Source organism: Trachypithecus francoisi, unplaced genomic scaffold, assembly GCF_009764315.1.
Source record: "Trachypithecus francoisi isolate TF-2019V2 unplaced genomic scaffold, Tfra_2.0 Lachesis_group14, whole genome shotgun sequence".
NCBI classification, from domain to species: Eukaryota; Metazoa; Chordata; class Mammalia; order Primates; family Cercopithecidae; genus Trachypithecus; species Trachypithecus francoisi.
Window position 1 is genome coordinate 31,066,169 of NW_022681459.1, and position 18,095 is coordinate 31,084,263.

The following is an 18,095-nucleotide window of genomic DNA, read 5'->3' on the forward strand; positions in this document are numbered from 1 at the left end:
CATGTGTGTGCATGTGCCTGTGTGTGTGTGTGCGAGTGTGAGCATGTGTGTGAATGTGGGTACGTGTGCACGTGTGTGAATGTGGGTGTGTGTGCGCATGTGTGTGTGTGAATGTGTGTGCGTGTTTGAGTGTGTGTGCATGTGTGTGCATGTTTGAGTGTGTGAATGTATGTGTTTCAGTGTATGTGAATGTGTGTGCACGCATGTGTATGTGTGCGTGTGTGCATGTGCATGCGTGTATGCGTTTGTGTGTGTTAATGTGTGTGCGTGTGTTAATGTGTGTGTGTGCAGGCATGTATGTGTTTGAATGTTTGTGTGTGTGAATGTGTGAGTGGGTGGGATGGGGATCCACAGGGCTCAGCAACAGGCTTGATCTTAGACTTTCCCATCCAGAAAAGGAAATCCTGCCCGACTTTGTCACCCTCACTTGGACACTTCAAAACACTGACCTTCACTTAGGCACGAGGCCCTCACCTGCTTACCCGTGCAGCAAACACGCAGATGCTCTGCCCACCACATCCCCACCACACCACATGTGGACACATGCACACTACACACACCACGTGTGCACACACCACACATTACACACACCACAGGTGGGCACATGCACACACGGCATACACCACACATGACATGACCACGCACTACACACATACATATACCACGTGTGCACACACCGTGCGTTATGCACACCATACATGCACACTCACACATCACACATACATATCACAGATGCACACACCACACCCCTCACACATACCATGCATACCACATGCACACACTGTGCATTATGCACACCATGCATGCACACTCACACATCACACATACATATCACACATGCACACACCACACCCCTCACACATACCATGCATACCACATGCACACACACATATGTAACAACCCAAGCACCGGCTATTGTGGAGGCCGTCGGGGGACCTGCCGTGACCTCCCGAGGGATGCTCCCCACAGCTTCTCCGAGGCGTGGCTGGCGAGATGGGCTCAGGCGGGAGACAGTCTGCTGGGCCTGGCACCCTCCTACTTTCCGGGCCCCGGAGACTCCCCTGAAGAGCTCAGCTCCCGTCTGTCCCCTGCCCGTGGGAAGAGCACTGAGGGTGCCGGGCTGCGGTCCACGGTGGGGTGCCTCCCCTGACCGGGCTCCCGGCTGCTGTGTTCCAGGGCAACACCGGGCCGCAGGGCTTTCCCGGGACTCCAGGGGACGTGGGCCCCAAGGGTGACAAGGTGAGTCTTCGTGGCTGGGCGGGGCCCGTTCCTGTGTTGGCCCTTGGCCCAAGGTGGGGGCTGTGTGCGTGCCCAGGGTGTGACGAGCTTGTCTTGTGTTCCCAGGGAGACCCCGGGGTTGGAGCGAGAGGGCCCCCAGGACCCCAAGGGCCTCCGGGGCCCCCAGGACCCTCCTTCAGACATGACAAACTGGTGAGTCCCGCCCTTGGCTTCCTGTGACCTGGGGTCTGCCCTCCTCAAAAGCAGGCACTACTTCTGGGAGGGCATCTGTCCCAGGAGCATCAGCTCCACCCTCAGGGGCTTGCATGAGGCCTCAGCTGAGCTGAGGGGTCACAGGTGTGGTGGGAGCTCCCACCCACCTGCCTTCAGGCTTCTCTGGGGGCAGCAGAGGGGCCGTGGTTTCTCAGCTCCTCGTAGAAACAGCTTGATACGCAGCTTGCAGCGCAGGGGCCAGGAGTAGGCCAGGCGGGGGCTAAGCTCAGGGCAACGCTTCTCTCTGGCTCTTCTCCTCAGACCTTCATTGATATGGAGGGATCTGGCTTCGGTGGCGATCTGGAGGCCCTGCGGGTGAGTGGCCCTTAACCTGCGGCGCTGCCCGATGTCTGTGCCCATGAGGAACAGGCCACGGACCCCCAAGATTCAGCTGGGATCCTGTGGAGGGTGGGGACGAGCCCTGGTTTGGGGGTGGTCATCCCTGGTGGGTGCCACATGGGCTGTGACCATCTGTGTTTGCCCACATCCAGGGTCCTCGAGGCTTCCCCGGACCCCCCGGACCCCCCGGTGTCCCAGGCCTGCCCGGCGAGCCAGGCCGCTTTGGGGTGAACAGTTCTGACGTCCCAGGACCCGCCGGCCTTCCTGGTGTGCCTGGGCGTGAGGGTCCCCCTGGGTTTCCCGGCCTCCCGGTAAGTCCTGCCTGACAACCCTGTCTGCTGGGAGTGGGGGGTGAACACCCCACGTGGGGCCCCTGCCCCGCCTCAGGCCTCCCCAGTCCCCGCCCCTCACCTCATCTCCTCTGGGAGCTGGCGGACAACTGCGGACTCGGGGCCACCCTGGGGTGTGCGGAGGCACCTGAGTGGCCACCCCGTGGTTCTGGGGGTGCTGACCAGTGAGGGTGACCGCAAGCAAGGCCTCCGACCTCTCTGGCCCTGTGGGTCCGCGGACCGCACAGTGTCTCCACGAGCAATTCCCATGGGTGGGGGTGGGAGGGCCAGGGGAGGGAGGAGCCTGCTTGGCCAGCACGACTTGTGGGGTCTCAGGGCCCCTTGGCAGGCTCCCCACCGGCTCTGCCACACATGACGGGCAGCAGGTGCCTGCAGACATGGCTGCTGTAATTGGGTCACGCTGTGCTGGCATCCCGTGGCCCGAGGTCACTCGGTGGCCGTGGCGTGCAGGGCAGGGAGTGCGTGGCTAGGTCACCCTTGACATGCCCCTGCCTCCGTGACAGTCCCTACCTGAGCCAACCAACCCTCCTGATGGGCGTTCACCATCACCATTGGCTCTGAGGCCTCTCTGGGTGCCACGTGGCAAGACCTCCCCAGCATCCATTCTAAGGGGCAATTTGGGCTTAAAGAACATGCCTAATCCATATTCATATGTGTGGCCAGACCGTCCCTCAGAGGGAGCAGCGGTTACCCCAGCCCTGGTGTTAAGTGCCTTCCGGCCGTGGTGCTGTCGGCCCTGCCATCTCATCCTGCCAATGTGGCCATGAAACTGTGGGCTGCGCAGGCTGTGGGGTCTCCTGTGAGCCCTGGGACCCGGGCCCTGTGTCTGGGGAATGCTCTGTGTCGTGCCTTCGGGCCACCTGTGGAAGCCCAGATAGCCTGTTAACCCAGAAATCGTTTTAGTGGCTGAAGGCCATCAAGATCTCCTATGCTCTGCTCTTCCCCAGGGACCCCCAGGCCCTCCAGGAAAAGAGGGACCCCCAGGAAGGACGGGGCAGAAAGGCAGCCTGGTAAGTCTCCCCTCGAGTCTAGGGTGAATGGGGCTTGGCACCACACCATGTGGCCAGGGCTGGCCGAGCCCTGGGGGTCCGGGGGTGCCTGGTGATGTCCATGAAGGGGAAGTGCCAGGAATAGCGCCCCCCATCACTGCCCCACAGCCTGGGGCCTCGGGCTCTGCAGGTCGCCCTGACCTGGGCAGCTGTGGCTCGGGTAGAAATTATGGACCGTGATAAAATGGCGGGATTCATTGGTTTTAAGAACGTGGGCGCCCTGCGAGATCTGAGATCTTACTCCAAGTTTCCACATTGGTTACGGGGCAGTGGCCACGAGCCTCTGTCGGACTGACGCCAGGAGCCATGGCCCCGGACGTTTGTGGGTGGACCTGGCGGGAGGTGCCTGCGTCCAGCCCCCTGGAGAGCGGTCTCCAGCATGACCTCGGATGAGAGCTGCTCTGCTTTGGGCTGTAAATGCCCCTTGCGGCTCTAAGCCTGTGGCGGAGCTGAAGGGCCCTCCTTGGGGAGGCATCCGGACCCCAGGCCCCACGGGGAGACGGGTCCGGCATTGGGATCAGGCTTGGCGTCCCTTGTGGCTTCCCTTTCAGGACCCCAACCATACCAGAAAGGGGGATGACAGTGGCAACAGCCTCAGAAACTATTAAACCGGCGCAGGCAGCCAAGCAGGGATCCCGGTCAGGGCGTAGTTCCTGGCAGGGCGATGTGCCTTCCTCTGTCCTCTGTGCTGCGGGTCTGATTGTGTCATAACCCTGCTCTTTTCCGTACAGGGTGAAGCAGGCGCCCCAGGACATAAGGTACAAGCAGAATCCCCGGCACAGCAGTCCCCTGTCCCTGGTGCCCACTCAGTGGTTGTGCTCCCAAAGAGGGTGGGGGCCCCATGGTCGAGGGAGTGAGCTCTCCTGGGGCTGGCCTTGACCCCCAATCCTGCCATCCGTCCACCCTGCCGGAATTGCTGGCAGCGGCCTCTGTCCCTCTGGTGAGGCGGCTTCGGCCCTTGTCACTCTTGCCATGTGGCTTCCTCTGAGCTCTGGTCTGCTGGTGAACTGAGGGCAGATGTGTCCTGGAAGCTGAGCTCCTCTGGAAGCGAGCTCCCTGTGGCAAGTGCGATAAAGCAGCTCTGGGAGCTTCGGGAGGAGGGGCTGGGCCACTGCAGGTGGAGAGGTCACCTGTGGCCTGGGGAGGGCCCTGAGCTGGGCCCCCCAACATCCTCCCACAGGCGAGCCCCATCCACCTGCCCTGCAGGCTCATGAGCGTCTGGGGGCACTCAGAGGGAGCGCTGAAGGCAGCCGGGGTGTCCTTGGTGGCCCTGGCCTGGCCCAGAGTCTGCTCAGACCCTCTGGACTCAGGGCAGCCACTCTCCATGGACCCAGCCTTCCTTCGGGCAGCCTGAGGTCTGGGCCACAGCCTGCTTGACCAGACAGCTTATCTGACGCCCCCACAATGACCCACTTCCTCCTCCTGTTCTGCTGGAGTGGAGCTGGAGGAGGAGCCGGAACCCTGCAGAGGAGGTGCTGGGAGCTGGTCCTGGGCCTCCAGTCGGCATCCGTGCCGACCCCACCACCACACATGTCCCCAGAGGTCCCCTCGAGGATCCAGGCCTTTGTGGGCCACACACTTGAATCGTGTCCAAAACATCAGGAGCTCCTCACCTTGGGCTGGACAGGGTTGGCACTAACAGGGAACTTCCCCCAGAGCACGGCCAAGCTCCAGGCTGGGGGTGATAAGGGAAGGAAGGCCAGTAGGGAGAGGCATGAGGAAGAGGACAGCAGCGAGTCAGGTGGTGAGAGCACCAGGAGGGGCTGAGAGGACACAGGCTGGGAGTGAATGCATGTGCATATACACGTGCGCACGCACACACAATGCACACACACATACAATCTCCAGCGTATGTACACACACACACAGATCTCTCCAGCATAAAGTTAGAAGAAAGGCTGCTGTGAGGTCTGCGTTGCTTTGTGGAATGTTCCTTACCTTTTGATTTGCAGGGTTTAGAAGGCATCATAAGAAAACATGTCTACACCAGGGTTGCAGGGCCAGCGGGGGCTGGGCTGGGTCCTGACACGCTCTCCTCACCCCACGCAGGGGAGCAAGGGAGACCCCGGTCCTGCTGGCGCTCGCGGAGAGAGTGGCCTGGCAGGAGCCCCTGGACCTGCTGGACCACCAGGCCCCCCTGGCCCCCCTGGGCCCCCTGGGCCACCAGGACGAGGACTCCCCGCTGGATTTGTGAGTACCGCCTACACCTAACCCCCTGGAGAGCCGGGGGCTGCCCTTGCCCCAGCCCTGCTACCCCTGGCATCTCACTCACAGGGCAGCACGTCCTGGGCAGTGGTCTCACTGGCGCTGCCCTGGCCCACGATTCCATATTCCCCATGGTGGAGCTCGAGTCTCTCTCCCGTCGCCCGTGCCCCACGGTGCTGATGGGGAACTCGGCCCAGCCATACCCCGGCACCTGTGCCCTGACCAAGAGTGAATGAGCTGTCCTGAGATGGGCTGCCCCTGGGGCCCCCACCCAGGCCCTGCCACCAGGTAGACAGTCCCCATCCGAGAATGGAGGCTCCCCAGGCCACCGTGGCCCCAAAGGGAGGGGTCGGTGCCGGCCCCAGGGAGGGGTCCTTACCTAAGAAGCAACACAGGCCCACGTGTGTCTTGTGTGTCTCCTCCAGGATGACATGGAAGGCTCCGGGGGGCCCTTCTGGTCAACAGCCCGAGGCGCTGAGGGGCCACAGGTACTCTTGTGAGCTGGGCATGGCCCGCTCTGAGGGCTGAGGGAGTGTTGCCTGGGGCAGGAGGGTGTCCCTGAGAGCCACCAGCTTTGCATGGGGCTGGACGCCACCCTGCAGAGCTGTGAGGGCCGCGTGTGGCAGGCGCTGTGCACCGTGGGCCACCCTCGCTCTTTGGAGATGCCCCTTCATTGAAGTAAAGTCACGGGATGAGAGCCTGGTCTGCAAAGTGGGAGACACTGTGGGTGGTCAAGACAAAGAGCATGGGGCCGCATGCCGCCTGAAGGACAGGCCTTTCTGGGGAAATTCAAGTCATCACATTCTTTTTGTGGCCCCAGTTTTGGGAAGTAACAAATGTTTGGTCTGAGTAGAATCTGAAATTCCTATGAAATCTCCACCTTGTTCTACTGTTAACATATATACTGCTCAGGGTTAGGGCCGGCAAAGAGTGACCTAAATCCCAAAACAACTGTGTTCAGACAGCTCAGATGTGTCAGGGGCAGACCCAGGGACTGGCAGCTCCGTCCTCCCCCACCCCTGCTGTCCCCTCCACGCCACCATCTCTCCCGTGGCGCCAGCATGGAGGAGGCCCTAGGGCCATAGCCCTGCCCAAGAGCCACATGGGGCGGCTGAAGCCACAGCGTCCAGCTTCAGGCTTAGAGACTCAGCCTGTTGAGAGCACGGATGTCTGGGACACATTTCTTACTCTGAGCAAATTGAATGAGAAGTTTCAATTAGGTAGAACCTAATTGATTCCATAATAAGTTAGAATGGCTTTACCATTTTAAGTCAGTACATTTCCTTTTACACACACATTTTTAATTCTTGACTATTACCAGCGGGCTTTTCTTGTGGGAGAAGCATCTCACAGCAGGGCCTCCAGCTGCACTAACGCTATGTCTCCTCTGCCCTGACAGGGACCCCCCGGCCTGCCAGGACTGAAGGTCAGTGACGGATGCGCCTGGGTTTCTGCGGTCGCTGGCTTGGCCCTGGCCTTGGCACCCTGGGGCTAGGGGAGACAGGGCCTTCCCTCGGGTTTTCTGATGGCAGGAGTAGGATGAATTCATCCTGGGAAATTTGCAAAATACAGCAAAAAAGCCTAACAGAAATAATCACATACTCCTCCAACCCAGACTTCCAGCGTTAAGGGGCCATTGTACCGTTCTCTCTCCAAAGCCTAGGAATCAAGATTCCTGGGTTCACACACCTGAAGCATATTCTCAGACTCCGGCTGAAAAGAGGGGCATAGGAGAAGAACCCGGGGTTCCCACCTCAGCTTCAGGGACAGGTGGGCTCCTGGGCTCAGGGACAGAGACGTGGTGACCTTGTAGAACCCAGGAGCTTTGTCCTTTGCTTCCCCTGTCCCTGGGGGACAGCAGCCCCCAGCCTGGCCCCAAAGACCCCACCCTTGCCCAGGCCCCGAAGCTCCCAGGGCAGGTGCCTGAGGGGTGAGCCTGGAGGCTCCTCTCCTGGGCCCTGGGCAGCAGCCGCCTTTCACCCCGCTGTGCGCTCATCAATGTGTCCTGTGCTGCGTGGGGGACAAGGGCACATGGGGCCCACCCTGGGACTGGACTTTCACTTGTCACCAGCCCCTACCGTGGCACCCGCTCCTTTGAGAATGCTTTGCTTTCATTTGCAAGATGTTGGGACATTGCAAAAGGCTTTTTGGAAGATCCATGTATTCGATTTCTTAAATTGTTTAAATGAGGCCATCTCAGCAGGGTTCTGCCTGCAGTCCTAGTGATGGGATATGTCCCCAGGCTCCACAGCAGTCCAGGCCGGGTGCCTTCAGCCAGCGGGGACCACGGGGTCCCTGCACAAGTTGCTCAGTGTCCCTGGGACCCCTCGGCTCTGGGCTGGGGGAGGGCGGTGAAATGCATCCTGGGTAACTCACCCTTCCCTGCCCCCCGGGTGGACGCTGCCTGAGGACGGGGCCGGCCCAAGCAGATGCTTACCAAGCGCACTTTATTCACTTAGGGAGATCCTGGCGTGCCTGGGCTGCGGGGAGCCAAGGTAAGCTCTGTGCCTGGCAGAGGGCCCCAAGGCCACAGTCCACAGCCCTGGGAGCCTCCTCACCCCATGTAGGCTCTGGGCACCCCCTCCAGGGCTGGGTGGGCTGTGGGGTCCTGGCCAGAGTGGCTGAGATGAAATACTGGACGGGGACATGGCCAGGCAGAGGCAGGGAGGGCCCAGGCGGACGCCTGTGGAGATCCGCTCGGGGTAGCCTCACCTGCTCTTCCTCGCACTGCTTTGTTTCTTTATAATTGAAGACGTGCTAGTTTCAAAGGCAACCCCCAGAACACCCACCTGTAGGGCACCCAACCCCAGGGTACCCCCTGGTTTGACTGCGTCAGGAACATGGCCTTCCTTCCTCCCAGCTGTCTGACGGTGCAGGCCCCTTCAACCCCCGCCACCGGCCTCCCGCCTCTCCCTCCTTTTCCGTGACTTCCCCCTCCCCCTTCCCTCTCCCCCTCCCCTCCCCCTTCCCCCTCCCCCTTCCCTCTCCCCCACTTCCCCCTCCCCTTTCCCTCTCCCCTACTTCCCCCTCCCCTCCCCCACTTCCCTCTCCCCCCTCCCCTCCCCCCCCCTTCCCTCTCCCCCACTTCCCCCTCCCCTTTCCCTTTCCCCCACTTCCCCCTCCCCTTTCCCTCTCCCCCACTTCCCCCTCCCCTTTCCCTCTCCCCCACTTCCCCCTCCCCTTTCCCTCTCCCCCACTTCCCCCTCCCCTTTCCCTCTCCCCCACTTCCCCCTCCCCTTTCCTCTCCCCCTCCCCCACTTCCCCCTCCCCTTTCCTCTCCCCCTCCCCCACTTCCCCCTCCCCTTTCCCTCTCCCCCTCCCCCACTTCCCCCTCCCCCACTTCCCCCTCCCCACGTCCTCCTCCTCCCGACTCCCCCCTCCCCCACTCCTCCATCCCTCCACAGCCCCTGCTCAAGCCCACAGGGGTGAGATAGAGAAGCCCAGGCCACCACCACAGCCACGGGTGCCCCAGACTCCTCGTGGGGGTCCCCACATTCCTGGACATGTGGCCAATGCCCTGTGTCCTCCATGTGACTCTTTCAGGGAGAAGTTGGAGCAAACGGAGCCCCCGGGTTCCCCGGCCTCCCTGGCAGAGAGGGCACTGCTGGGCTCCAGGTGAGCCGCCTCGGTGGGCCCAGGGTTCGGGGGTGGAGCCCCAAAGGGACTATGCCGACGTGAAAGCTGGCAGGAGCTGTGTCCCTCCCGGGTCCCTGGGCCTCCGTGTGCCCTCCCGGGTCTCTGAGTGCCAGGAGCCGAATACAAGTCTCCATCAGGACTCTCGGTGGCTGCCTCCCTCCCAGGCCCCAGCCGGTCGGGAAATAACCCCACGTCTTCATCACGGCCATCCCTCACGGGGAGCCAGGGGCTCGTTTCTATGGGTGACCAACCATTTCCTTCGTATCTCCTCAGGGGCCAAAGGGAGACAGAGGCAGCCAGGGAGAAAAGGTGAGTGTCCCTGGGGCGGGTGGATGGGGTGGGGGGCGCTGGGACATCTGGAAGGTTTGGCCTCAGCTGCCCCCAGGTCCGTGCCCCTGCCACCCATGTGACCTCAGAGACTCGGGGAAAAGACCCTCAAGTGGACAGGGGTGACTTTCAGGCTGGGGGCAGTGTGTGTGGCTCGGCCATCCCTGTTGGCGCCTGCCCTGCCTGGCAGGGGGCTCCAAGGCCACAGTCCACAGCCCTGGGCCCCTCCTCACCCCCTGTGGGCTCTGGGCACCCCCTCCAGGACTGGATAGACTTTGGGGTCCTGGCCAGAGTGGCTGAGATGAAATGCTGGACACGTTTCATCCTTTTCCAGGGAGATCCAGGAAAGGACGGAGTCGGGCAGCCAGGCCTCCCCGGACCCCCTGGACCCCCGGGGCCTGTGGTCTACGTGTCGGAGCAGGATGTAAGGACGCTGCGTGGGTGGGCACCCAATCTGTCCAGATACCCCACTGGGTGCAGAGATCCCTCCCTGAGCCCCCCGCACCCCCCCGGTCAGGACAGGCCTTGACTGCAAGGCCACACTCCAGCTCCACAGTGAGGGCTGCAGAGGCCCTCGGTCAGAGATGCCCAGGGAGCCCAGCTCCATGCGGTGATAGAGACACCGGGGAGGGGTGAGGGCCGGCACAGGGGACCAGTGTTTTTATGTCAGAGGCTCCCATCGGGTTCAGTCCCTGTGTCCTTGACACTGTGGCCCCAAAGCTGCATGTAGTCACCCAGCTGCCCCGTCAGAAGAAGCAGACGCACCCTTGGCTCTCTGGTGAAGGTTGTGTTGGTTCCAGAACCTTCCTCCCCACCGCAGCCCGTCCATCAGGCCTCTCAGCTGCACCCTCTGCCCCTGCCAGCAGCGTGTCCCACTGGCCTCACAGAGGCAGATGCGTCCCCACCCAGCCCCGCCACATGGAACACAGGGACCAAGCCCCCATCTAGGCAGGAAGCTGAGCCCCGGGCAGACGCAGGGCCCAGGGGAGCAGAGCTGGGTGTGGCCAGGGGTTCAGATCCCTGCTTCTCTGTGGCCACCAGTGGAAGGGGCTGTCCAGGGCAGAGCTGAGAGCAGGCACCATCTGTGACACTGGACAAGTTAGTTAACTCTTGTGCTCCGGCTCCTCACCTAGGAGGTGGGACCATGACAGTCTCAAGAGGAGGGGTGGGGTTGGGCTGGGAGCAGGCAGACAGGCATCGGGAGACAGCAGCTCAAGAGGCCACAGGGACCTTGGCGTGACGGTCAAGTCATTGGAACATCAGAAAAACCCCCCGTCAGCCCAGCCGCCTCCGCCAGCAAGCAAGGGAGCATCTAGCACAGGGAGGAGCATTTTAAACCAAAATGGAAGTAAAAAGTGGCTTAGGGCTTAGGGCGTCTGGAGTCTGTGTCCGCCGCTCTGAGCCGCGGGGCGTCTGCGCTGCAGGAGGGACGCCCCAGGCCGAGAAAGAGTGTGGAAAGAACATTTTCCTTGAATTTCCTGTTTCGGTGTTTTGTTGATCTTGTAAGTCGCTCGGTGGGAGTCCAGTTTCATTTTAAATGTGGCTCTTTGTTTCCGGTTTTTCTTTTTGCTGACTGGTGGACAGGGTGCCGTCCTGAGCGTGCCGGGACCTGAGGTACGTGCCTGCCTGGCTTCTAAGGGACAGGCCTGTGGGGACCTTGGTACAAGGCTGAGTGGGGTCCGGGCAGCCGCGTGGGTGCGTGATGACCCCAGCTGACGCTGTCCCTTTTTCCCCAGGGCCGGCCGGGTTTCGCAGGCTTTCCCGTGAGTAACCTGGCGCCAGAGCTACGCGCTGCCCGCCACTGCCCTCCCTGCTGGGGAGGGGTCTCCGCCTGGTAGCACAGAGCAGCCTGGTCAAGCTGGGGTGGGCCTCGTCAGGCCTGAGGGATAGCGACAGTCACTGCCCCGAGGAAGTGATGGGAGCAGGATGTGGGCGAGAGCCCCTGGCAGGCCCCGTGCTGGGTGGGCATCTGTGACACTGAGGCTGCTCCTTGCACCTGTGGAGGCCTGCAGTGTCTGGAGTGAGGCTGGGGCCGAGAGGGGCCCTGGGGGGGCAGACAAGACAGGCATATTGCCAGGGGACAGCTGTCCAGGGAGGTGGAGCAGCTGTCAGAGATGGGGGAGACCCTGGCCACTTGGGCCTCACTGCCTGGCCTCCATTCCAGGGACCTGCAGGACCCAAGGGCGACCTGGGCTCTAAGGGCGAACGAGGCTCCCCGGGACCCAAGGTAAGGGGCTCAGGTGCTGTCCCTCAACCCACTTTGTGATGCAGGGGTGGCCCCAGCCTGCCCAGGTGGCCACTGCTGGGAGAAACCCGGGATCCCCCGGCTGCTACTGTGACTCACAAGCTGCGCTCGGGCCGTCTCTGTGGTCACCTCCCGTGAGAGGACCCCGGGCTGTGATGCTCAGTCACAGAGACCCTGCCATCCCTGTGGTCCTGCTGTCCCTGTGGTCACCTCCCGTGAGAGGACCCCGGGCTGTGATGCTCAGTCACAGCGGCCCTGCCTTCGGGGCTCTGGGTGAGGCTTTGTGGGAAGGAGCTGGCCCTGACCCTGCCATACCTGCTGCTGTTCCAGGGTGAGAAGGGTGAACCGGGCAGCGTCTTCAGCCCCGATGGCAGTACCCTGGGCCCTGCCCAGAAAGGAGCCAAGGTGAGGGCTGGGCAGCCTCCTTCCAGTGGGCATGGGGGCTCCTGGGGCCATGGAGACAGCCTGAGGAAGGTCTTCCTTAGGGTCTGGCTCCTGACGCACGAGCTTCTCCCAAGCAGGGCTCCAGCATCCTGGCCTGGCCCTCGTGCCCCTCCTCTCTTGCACCCGTGTCAGAGGGTCCCGCGGCCCCTCATCCTCTCCCTGCCCCTGAGCCCACCCTGCCGAAGGGAGATTCTCAGTGGGCTGCGGCTCTGAACTCGCGCCTCCCTGGGGCCTGGCCTGTGGGGTGCAGGAGCCCAGGCTGTACCACCTCAGCCTCAGCAGGTTTCTTGCTGCCCCTCCAACCTCTTCCTGGGGGGCCCTGATGCTGTGGGCAGCAGCCGCATGATCCTTCCTCTCTGCAGCTCCAGGGTGCCTGCAGGACCCTGAGCATAGCAGGGCCCGGAGTCAGTTCGTCAAGGGGCCTGTGCCTGGGTCCCCACCCCAGCAGGCAGTCACCCAGACAAGCCCTGGGGAAGGGTCCTGGGGGGGAACCTGGATCTTTGGGGTGTGGAGCACTGGCTCTCCCACTTTCAGAGGAGCAGTGAGCCCTCTGGGGTCTTAGGGGTGCACCTCAGACACAGGATCCCCAGGCCCAGCGAGAGCTCCACTGTCCTACCCAGCTGTGCATCGGAACCGGGGCCTACAGCAACCAGGACACTGTGGCACACACATCCTCCGCCCCTGCTTCAGGGCCCCGGGGTATACCCCATGCTTGCACCAACCTGGATGCAAACCCCAATCCTGAACCTCCTCTTGCCAGCAGCTCCCGTCCTCCCCAGGGCTGCCGGCGCCTTAAGGACTGCCCAGTGCACCCACAGGAGCCACAGGGGTCCTCAGGGAGGCTGCCGGTGGGGCACAAGCCGTCATCTAACTGTGCCTTCTTGGTTGTTTTTGCTCAGGGAGAGCCGGGCTTCCGAGGACCCCCGGTAAGTCGGCCTGTGGCTTTCTCTGCACCGAGCTTGGGCATGACGGCCCCCAAGGACGCGGTTGTCCGCGGCTGCTGAGTTCGTGCTGTGCAGCCCAGGGCTCATCTCCCAAGTGCAGCTCTAAAGCACGTGGGGCAGGTGTCGGTGGGAGGCTGCAGCGGGCTCCTCCGAGCTGATGGGTGGCCCAGGGCGACAGGCTCTGCACGGCCCCTCCCCTTCCCCAGGACCCCCCAGCTCGTGGACAAGGGCCAGGGTCTGTTCCTCTAAGCCTGCCTCCTTTCCTCTCACAGGGTCCGTACGGACGGCCGGGCTACAAGGGCGACATTGGCTTCCCTGGACGGCCGGTGAGGACCTGGGGTCTCCAGTGGGGGCAGCAGATGAGGTCTGGCAGGTGGGGAGCAGCCCAGGCCCATGGGGGTGACATGCCCAGAGGGGAGTGGACGGCCACCGCACCCCCTGTGCTCCCCCCAGAACCGGCCTGGGCACAGCTCTTGTCCTGGATGTGGCTGGCAATACACCAGGAGGGGCCAGTACCCAGGAGGAGACCCTGGGGGGCAGACAGGGCAGTGGGCCTGTGTGTGCTGGGGTCAGTCACCTCCTCCCAAAAGGGTTTTTGAGCAGGAAGGAGGGGTGAGAAGGGCTGGAGTAGCCTGAAGGCTGGGAACGTTTGAGGCTGAGTGTGGGCCGGGCGTGGTGTGGGGCTACTGCAGCCACCTTGCTGGAACGTGGCTGGTGATGACCAGAGCCCAGCAGTCCCCACCCCCTGTGCTCTGCCCCAGGGTCGCCCCGGGATGAATGGATTGAAAGGAGAGAAAGGGGAGCCGGGAGATGCCCACCTTGGATTTGGCATGAGGGTGAGTGTCCCTCAAGGGGGGCCTGGGTGGCTGGGAGACCAGGACCTGGGAATGGCCTGGCCACAGCCTGGGGTCCTACAGCTCCTCTCAGAGGCCACTTATAAGCAGCCCTGCCATGTGGCCACACTGCGCTGGTCCTGCCACACTTATGCACACTCATACATGTCCACACACATGCACACGTGTGCCCACTCATACATGCAATGCACACATGCCCATACACTTGTACATGTGTGCACACATACACATGTATCGTGCACATCCATATTCACACGTGCTCATACATGTACACATGCCCACATACTCCACATATGTGCACATATACACATGTATTCGTGCATATGCGTGCCTGTCCACATGCACACACATACACGTGTATACAGATGCTCATATACGTGTGTACATATACACATGTGTATCCATATACTCATACATGAATGTAAGCCCTCCCTGGCTCATTCCATGATTGGCATACACACTGCACACGTACACTCATGCACACATATACACACGCACACACACCTGTACACATACATGCACGCATGTGCACCCATACACACACACACCCGGCCAGCATGGATTCTCAGCAGGGCGTCCATGGGCCTGGGCCATGCCCTGCAGCCCTCCATGCCCTGCAGCCCTCCATGCCCTCCATGCCCTCCATGCCCTCCATGCCCTCCATGCCCTCCATGCTGGGGGTTCTCCTGCTCAACCCAAAGGCATCCACTCTGCTGCTTTTGAGCCGAGAGCTTTGTGTCCCTGGTGTCAGCACGGTGGGGCATTTTCAGTCAGGTTTTACCTGAGACGCAGACCCGGTGGCCTCTTCACTCCTCCCGAGGGACGTCTGTGCATGACTCCAACGTGGGATGAGGTGTGGCCGGGGCCAGCTCCTGTCCTCAGGGAGCCGTGGCCCGAGTGACCCACTGCATTCTCGGTTCTGCGTGGTCAGAGGTCTGCCTGGCCAGGTTTCTGATTTTTCTGAACTGTCCCTGCTCCCACCTGCTGCCTGACAGGCAGGCCATAAGCCTGACAACAGCTCTCTGCCCTCCCCACAGGGAATGCCCGGCCCCCCAGGGCCTCCAGGGCCCCCAGGCCCTCCAGGGACTCCTGTTTACGACAGCAATGTAAGTCTCCGGGGCGCCTACTGTCCTGCGGCTGCCCTTGGCTCTTCCACAGAGCCCCACAGAGGGGCTGGGCCTTCTCCTCTGGCCTCTGCGTCCGGGGGTCCTTCCGGGATGGGCCAGTCTGATGGGCAGTGGATTAGCAGCTGAGTTCCCGAGGAAGGCGAAGGCATGTGGAAGGGAGGGCTCTCTGGGTGTGGAGCTGCTTCCAGCTGAAACTCTGCTAAGAGCCTGAGCCCAGGGGTGCTGGGGCACCCGCTTTTTCCCAGGCTCAGCAAGGTGAAGTGACCGATAAGGGTCAAGTGGTGTCACGCCGTGGCTCCTGCTCTCCACACCCCTGTTCCCTCCTGTCTCTGACTAGGGGAGGCTGCTGTGGCTCCTGCTCTCCACACCCCTGTTCCCTCCTGTCTCTGACTGGGGTGGCTGCCATGTGGCCTCATGCAGGGGCTGGTGCTTCTGGACTTGGGGACCCCTGAGTGGTGGCGGCCTTCACTTCAGAACATCACCCTCACAGCCACCTCTCCCCGTTCCTTGCAGGTGTTTGCTGAGTCCAGCCGCCCCGGGCCTCCAGGATTGCCAGGTGAGGGCCCCGGGCTCACAGCTGGGGATACAGGCGCTGAAGGGACGCTCCAGGGCCCCACGTTCCTTCCCGCGCCAGCAGCAGTGAGACTCCCCCAGTGCCCTAAGGCCGGTGCCACACGCCCAGCCCATGCCCCAGTTCTGATGATGGTGGCCCTTCCTGGGGCTCTCCCAGCACGGCTGTCCAGGACCTGACTTTGGGGTGGCCCCATTTGCTGTTCTCCGTTTAGACTTTGCTTTTCTGCCCAAACAGAGTGGAAGCAGCCCCATCCCTGCTGTTGGTCAGCACATGCCCTGCAGATGTGGCCTGGCCTCCACGTGGCCTGCTGAGGGGGACCCGGGGTGCCCCTGCTCTCCAGGAGCTCCTACCCTGACTGTCCCCACGTCCATCTAATGCCCGCCAGCCAGGCCCCCAGGCACTGGGGTATTTCAGGCAGGGGGGGCACCACCCTGGAGCCCTCCCTGGCACACTCCGTGACAGGCACTGGGTCTCTTCCTCCAGGGAATCAGGGCCCTGCAGGACCCAAGGGCGCCAAAGGAGAAGTGGGCCCCCCCGGACCACCAGGTGAGCACCTCTGGGCCTCCCAGGCGGAGGAGGTGGCGTGGCCAGCACTGAGGCATGGTCACACCCAGAGCCCCCCGGCGGCTCCTGGACCCTTACTGGGTGGTGACCACCTCGCCCTGTGGGAGGAAAGAAGCCCCTTCTGGGTTGATGCGGACGTCAAAGGACCTGGATTTGGAGGCGGGGGCAGCTGCAGGGCACAGGCCCAGCAAGATACCCCCATCACCCCATCTCCTGAGGAGCAGGCGGCTGCCCTTCCGCACTAGACCCCAGTGGGCACTGCGCAAAGACACAGCAGCCTCGGTGTGCCGGCGGCCCTGAGACACCCCACCTTTCCCCTCCCCGCCACGGGGCCGGCGGCCCTGAGATGCCCCCTCCCCTCCCCTCCCCTCCCCTCCATGGGGCCGGCGGTCCTGAGACGCCCCCTCCCCTACATGGGGCCGGGGGTTGGCCCTGGAGGACCTTATGTCGAGAAACTCCCCAGGGCCTCATGTGGGAAGGAGGCGTTGTCCAACAGGCTGTCCGGAGGGTGAGCCCAACACCCCCGCTCCTCCTGAAGAACGAGAATTGCCCCCTGAGCCCCACCTCCATTGAGGGTGGTGGGGCTTTGGATGTCCTGCCAAGACCACCGAGAACAGCTGGATAAAATGTGAGAAAACCACTGTTTGAGGATGTCTGGGGGCTGGCAGAGCAGAAGCCCAGAGAGCCAGGCCAGCCTCGGGCGCCTCTCACCGCCATGGTCCCCTCTCGCCACCAGGGTCCTCTGCTGAGGAGGCTGCAATACCTGCTCTAGCTGGGGCTGCACCTTGGAGTGGGAAGGGACCAGGCAGGCAGAGGTTGAGTCAGGCTGGGACATCCTTAAGGCCTGTGGAGGAAAAGGGAGGCAGAAAGCAAGCGGAAAGATGGAAGACGTGCCTGTCCCATCCTTGGATCTCTCAGCGTCACACACGACGCCCAGGAAGGAGTGAGTGGGGCATAGATGACTGGCGCTGACCAGAAACCAGGAGGAGAGGCCGATGACACACCCGACCGGGAGGCCCAGCTCATGGGGTCATCGGACCCGCCTTGAACTCTGAAGGTCACATTCAAAAGCCGCAGGAAGCCTGGAGACAGCAGCAGAGAGCTGGGAAGCTCAGAGGTGTCCATAAATGGTTTCCAAAATATCCAAGAAAGGCCAGTGTAGACTCCGACAGCCAATGGTATTCCCGTAGCCTTCGGAATGAGGATGACATGCAGGCTGGCCACTCCAGACCCGAGCTGTCTCGGCGATGAAGGGCACTTCAGGGGGAAGATGAGGCCGAGAGAAAGGAGTGCAGAGATGGGGAGAGACAGCGCCGGTGGGAACTGGCATCCCAGCAATAGTGCGGTCGTGTGTGGGGAACCAGCGTGGGCTGCCCAGCACAGGGTCCCAGTGACAGTGGGATCTGAGGCTCCTGCAGGAACCGGCGTGGGCTGCCCAGCACGGGATCCCAGCGACAGTGGGGTCAGAGATCTGAACAGCAGGTCTGACAGGCGTCACCTGCAATGGTCTCCAGGCCGCGTCCCCAGCATTGGGACCAGGGTCTGCCCCGGAGGGGCCCAGGGTAGGCTGAATGCAGGCCTGGCTTCCAGGAACTGTGATCTCACGAGTGCAGTAGAAGCAAGTGGGAAATGCCCACAGGGCAGTGCCCTTCCAGGCGGCTCATGAGTCAAGGAGAAGCAGGTGGAAGTGAGGAACCCCTGGTGCTTAGCTGTGTCCAGGGCATCCCTAGTCCTCACACTGCAGCCTCAGGGGCCTCCACGGCTGGTCACATCCCTCTGCGGAAGGACCCTCAGGGGCCTCCACAACCGGTCACCTCCCTCTGCAAAAGGACCCAGTCCAGGAGGGAGCATGGGTCCTGACAGCAGCCATGACCTCCAACCCCAGGGACTGCACCTGTGGGATGGGGGTGCCCTGGGGGTGTGGAGCCACCTGCTCAGAGGCTTCT

The 18,095-nt window shown here is 62.3% G+C and overlaps 1 protein-coding gene across 6 annotated transcripts in view; it reads left to right on the forward strand.

The window, feature by feature from the left end:
• Window positions 1-18,095, forward strand: part of COL18A1 (collagen type XVIII alpha 1 chain) — a 104,057-nt gene that overhangs the window by 74,311 nt on the left and 11,651 nt on the right. For all 6 annotated transcript variants that reach the window (XM_033232632.1, XM_033232633.1, XM_033232631.1 and 3 more), the window contains 23 exons: window positions 1,177-1,239; window positions 1,345-1,431; window positions 1,753-1,806; window positions 1,983-2,141; window positions 3,128-3,190; window positions 3,961-3,987; window positions 5,279-5,419; window positions 5,860-5,922; window positions 6,834-6,860; window positions 7,894-7,929; window positions 8,978-9,049; window positions 9,344-9,379; window positions 9,732-9,821; window positions 10,982-11,011; window positions 11,134-11,160; window positions 11,562-11,624; window positions 11,973-12,047; window positions 12,986-13,012; window positions 13,303-13,356; window positions 13,792-13,866; window positions 14,922-14,990; window positions 15,525-15,567; window positions 16,069-16,131. In XM_033232632.1, coding sequence (XP_033088523.1) covers window positions 1,177-1,239; window positions 1,345-1,431; window positions 1,753-1,806; window positions 1,983-2,141; window positions 3,128-3,190; window positions 3,961-3,987; window positions 5,279-5,419; window positions 5,860-5,922; window positions 6,834-6,860; window positions 7,894-7,929; window positions 8,978-9,049; window positions 9,344-9,379; window positions 9,732-9,821; window positions 10,982-11,011; window positions 11,134-11,160; window positions 11,562-11,624; window positions 11,973-12,047; window positions 12,986-13,012; window positions 13,303-13,356; window positions 13,792-13,866; window positions 14,922-14,990; window positions 15,525-15,567; window positions 16,069-16,131 — 1,444 coding nt within the window. The remainder of the gene's footprint in view (window positions 1-1,176; window positions 1,240-1,344; window positions 1,432-1,752; window positions 1,807-1,982; window positions 2,142-3,127; window positions 3,191-3,960; window positions 3,988-5,278; window positions 5,420-5,859; window positions 5,923-6,833; window positions 6,861-7,893; window positions 7,930-8,977; window positions 9,050-9,343; window positions 9,380-9,731; window positions 9,822-10,981; window positions 11,012-11,133; window positions 11,161-11,561; window positions 11,625-11,972; window positions 12,048-12,985; window positions 13,013-13,302; window positions 13,357-13,791; window positions 13,867-14,921; window positions 14,991-15,524; window positions 15,568-16,068; window positions 16,132-18,095) is intronic.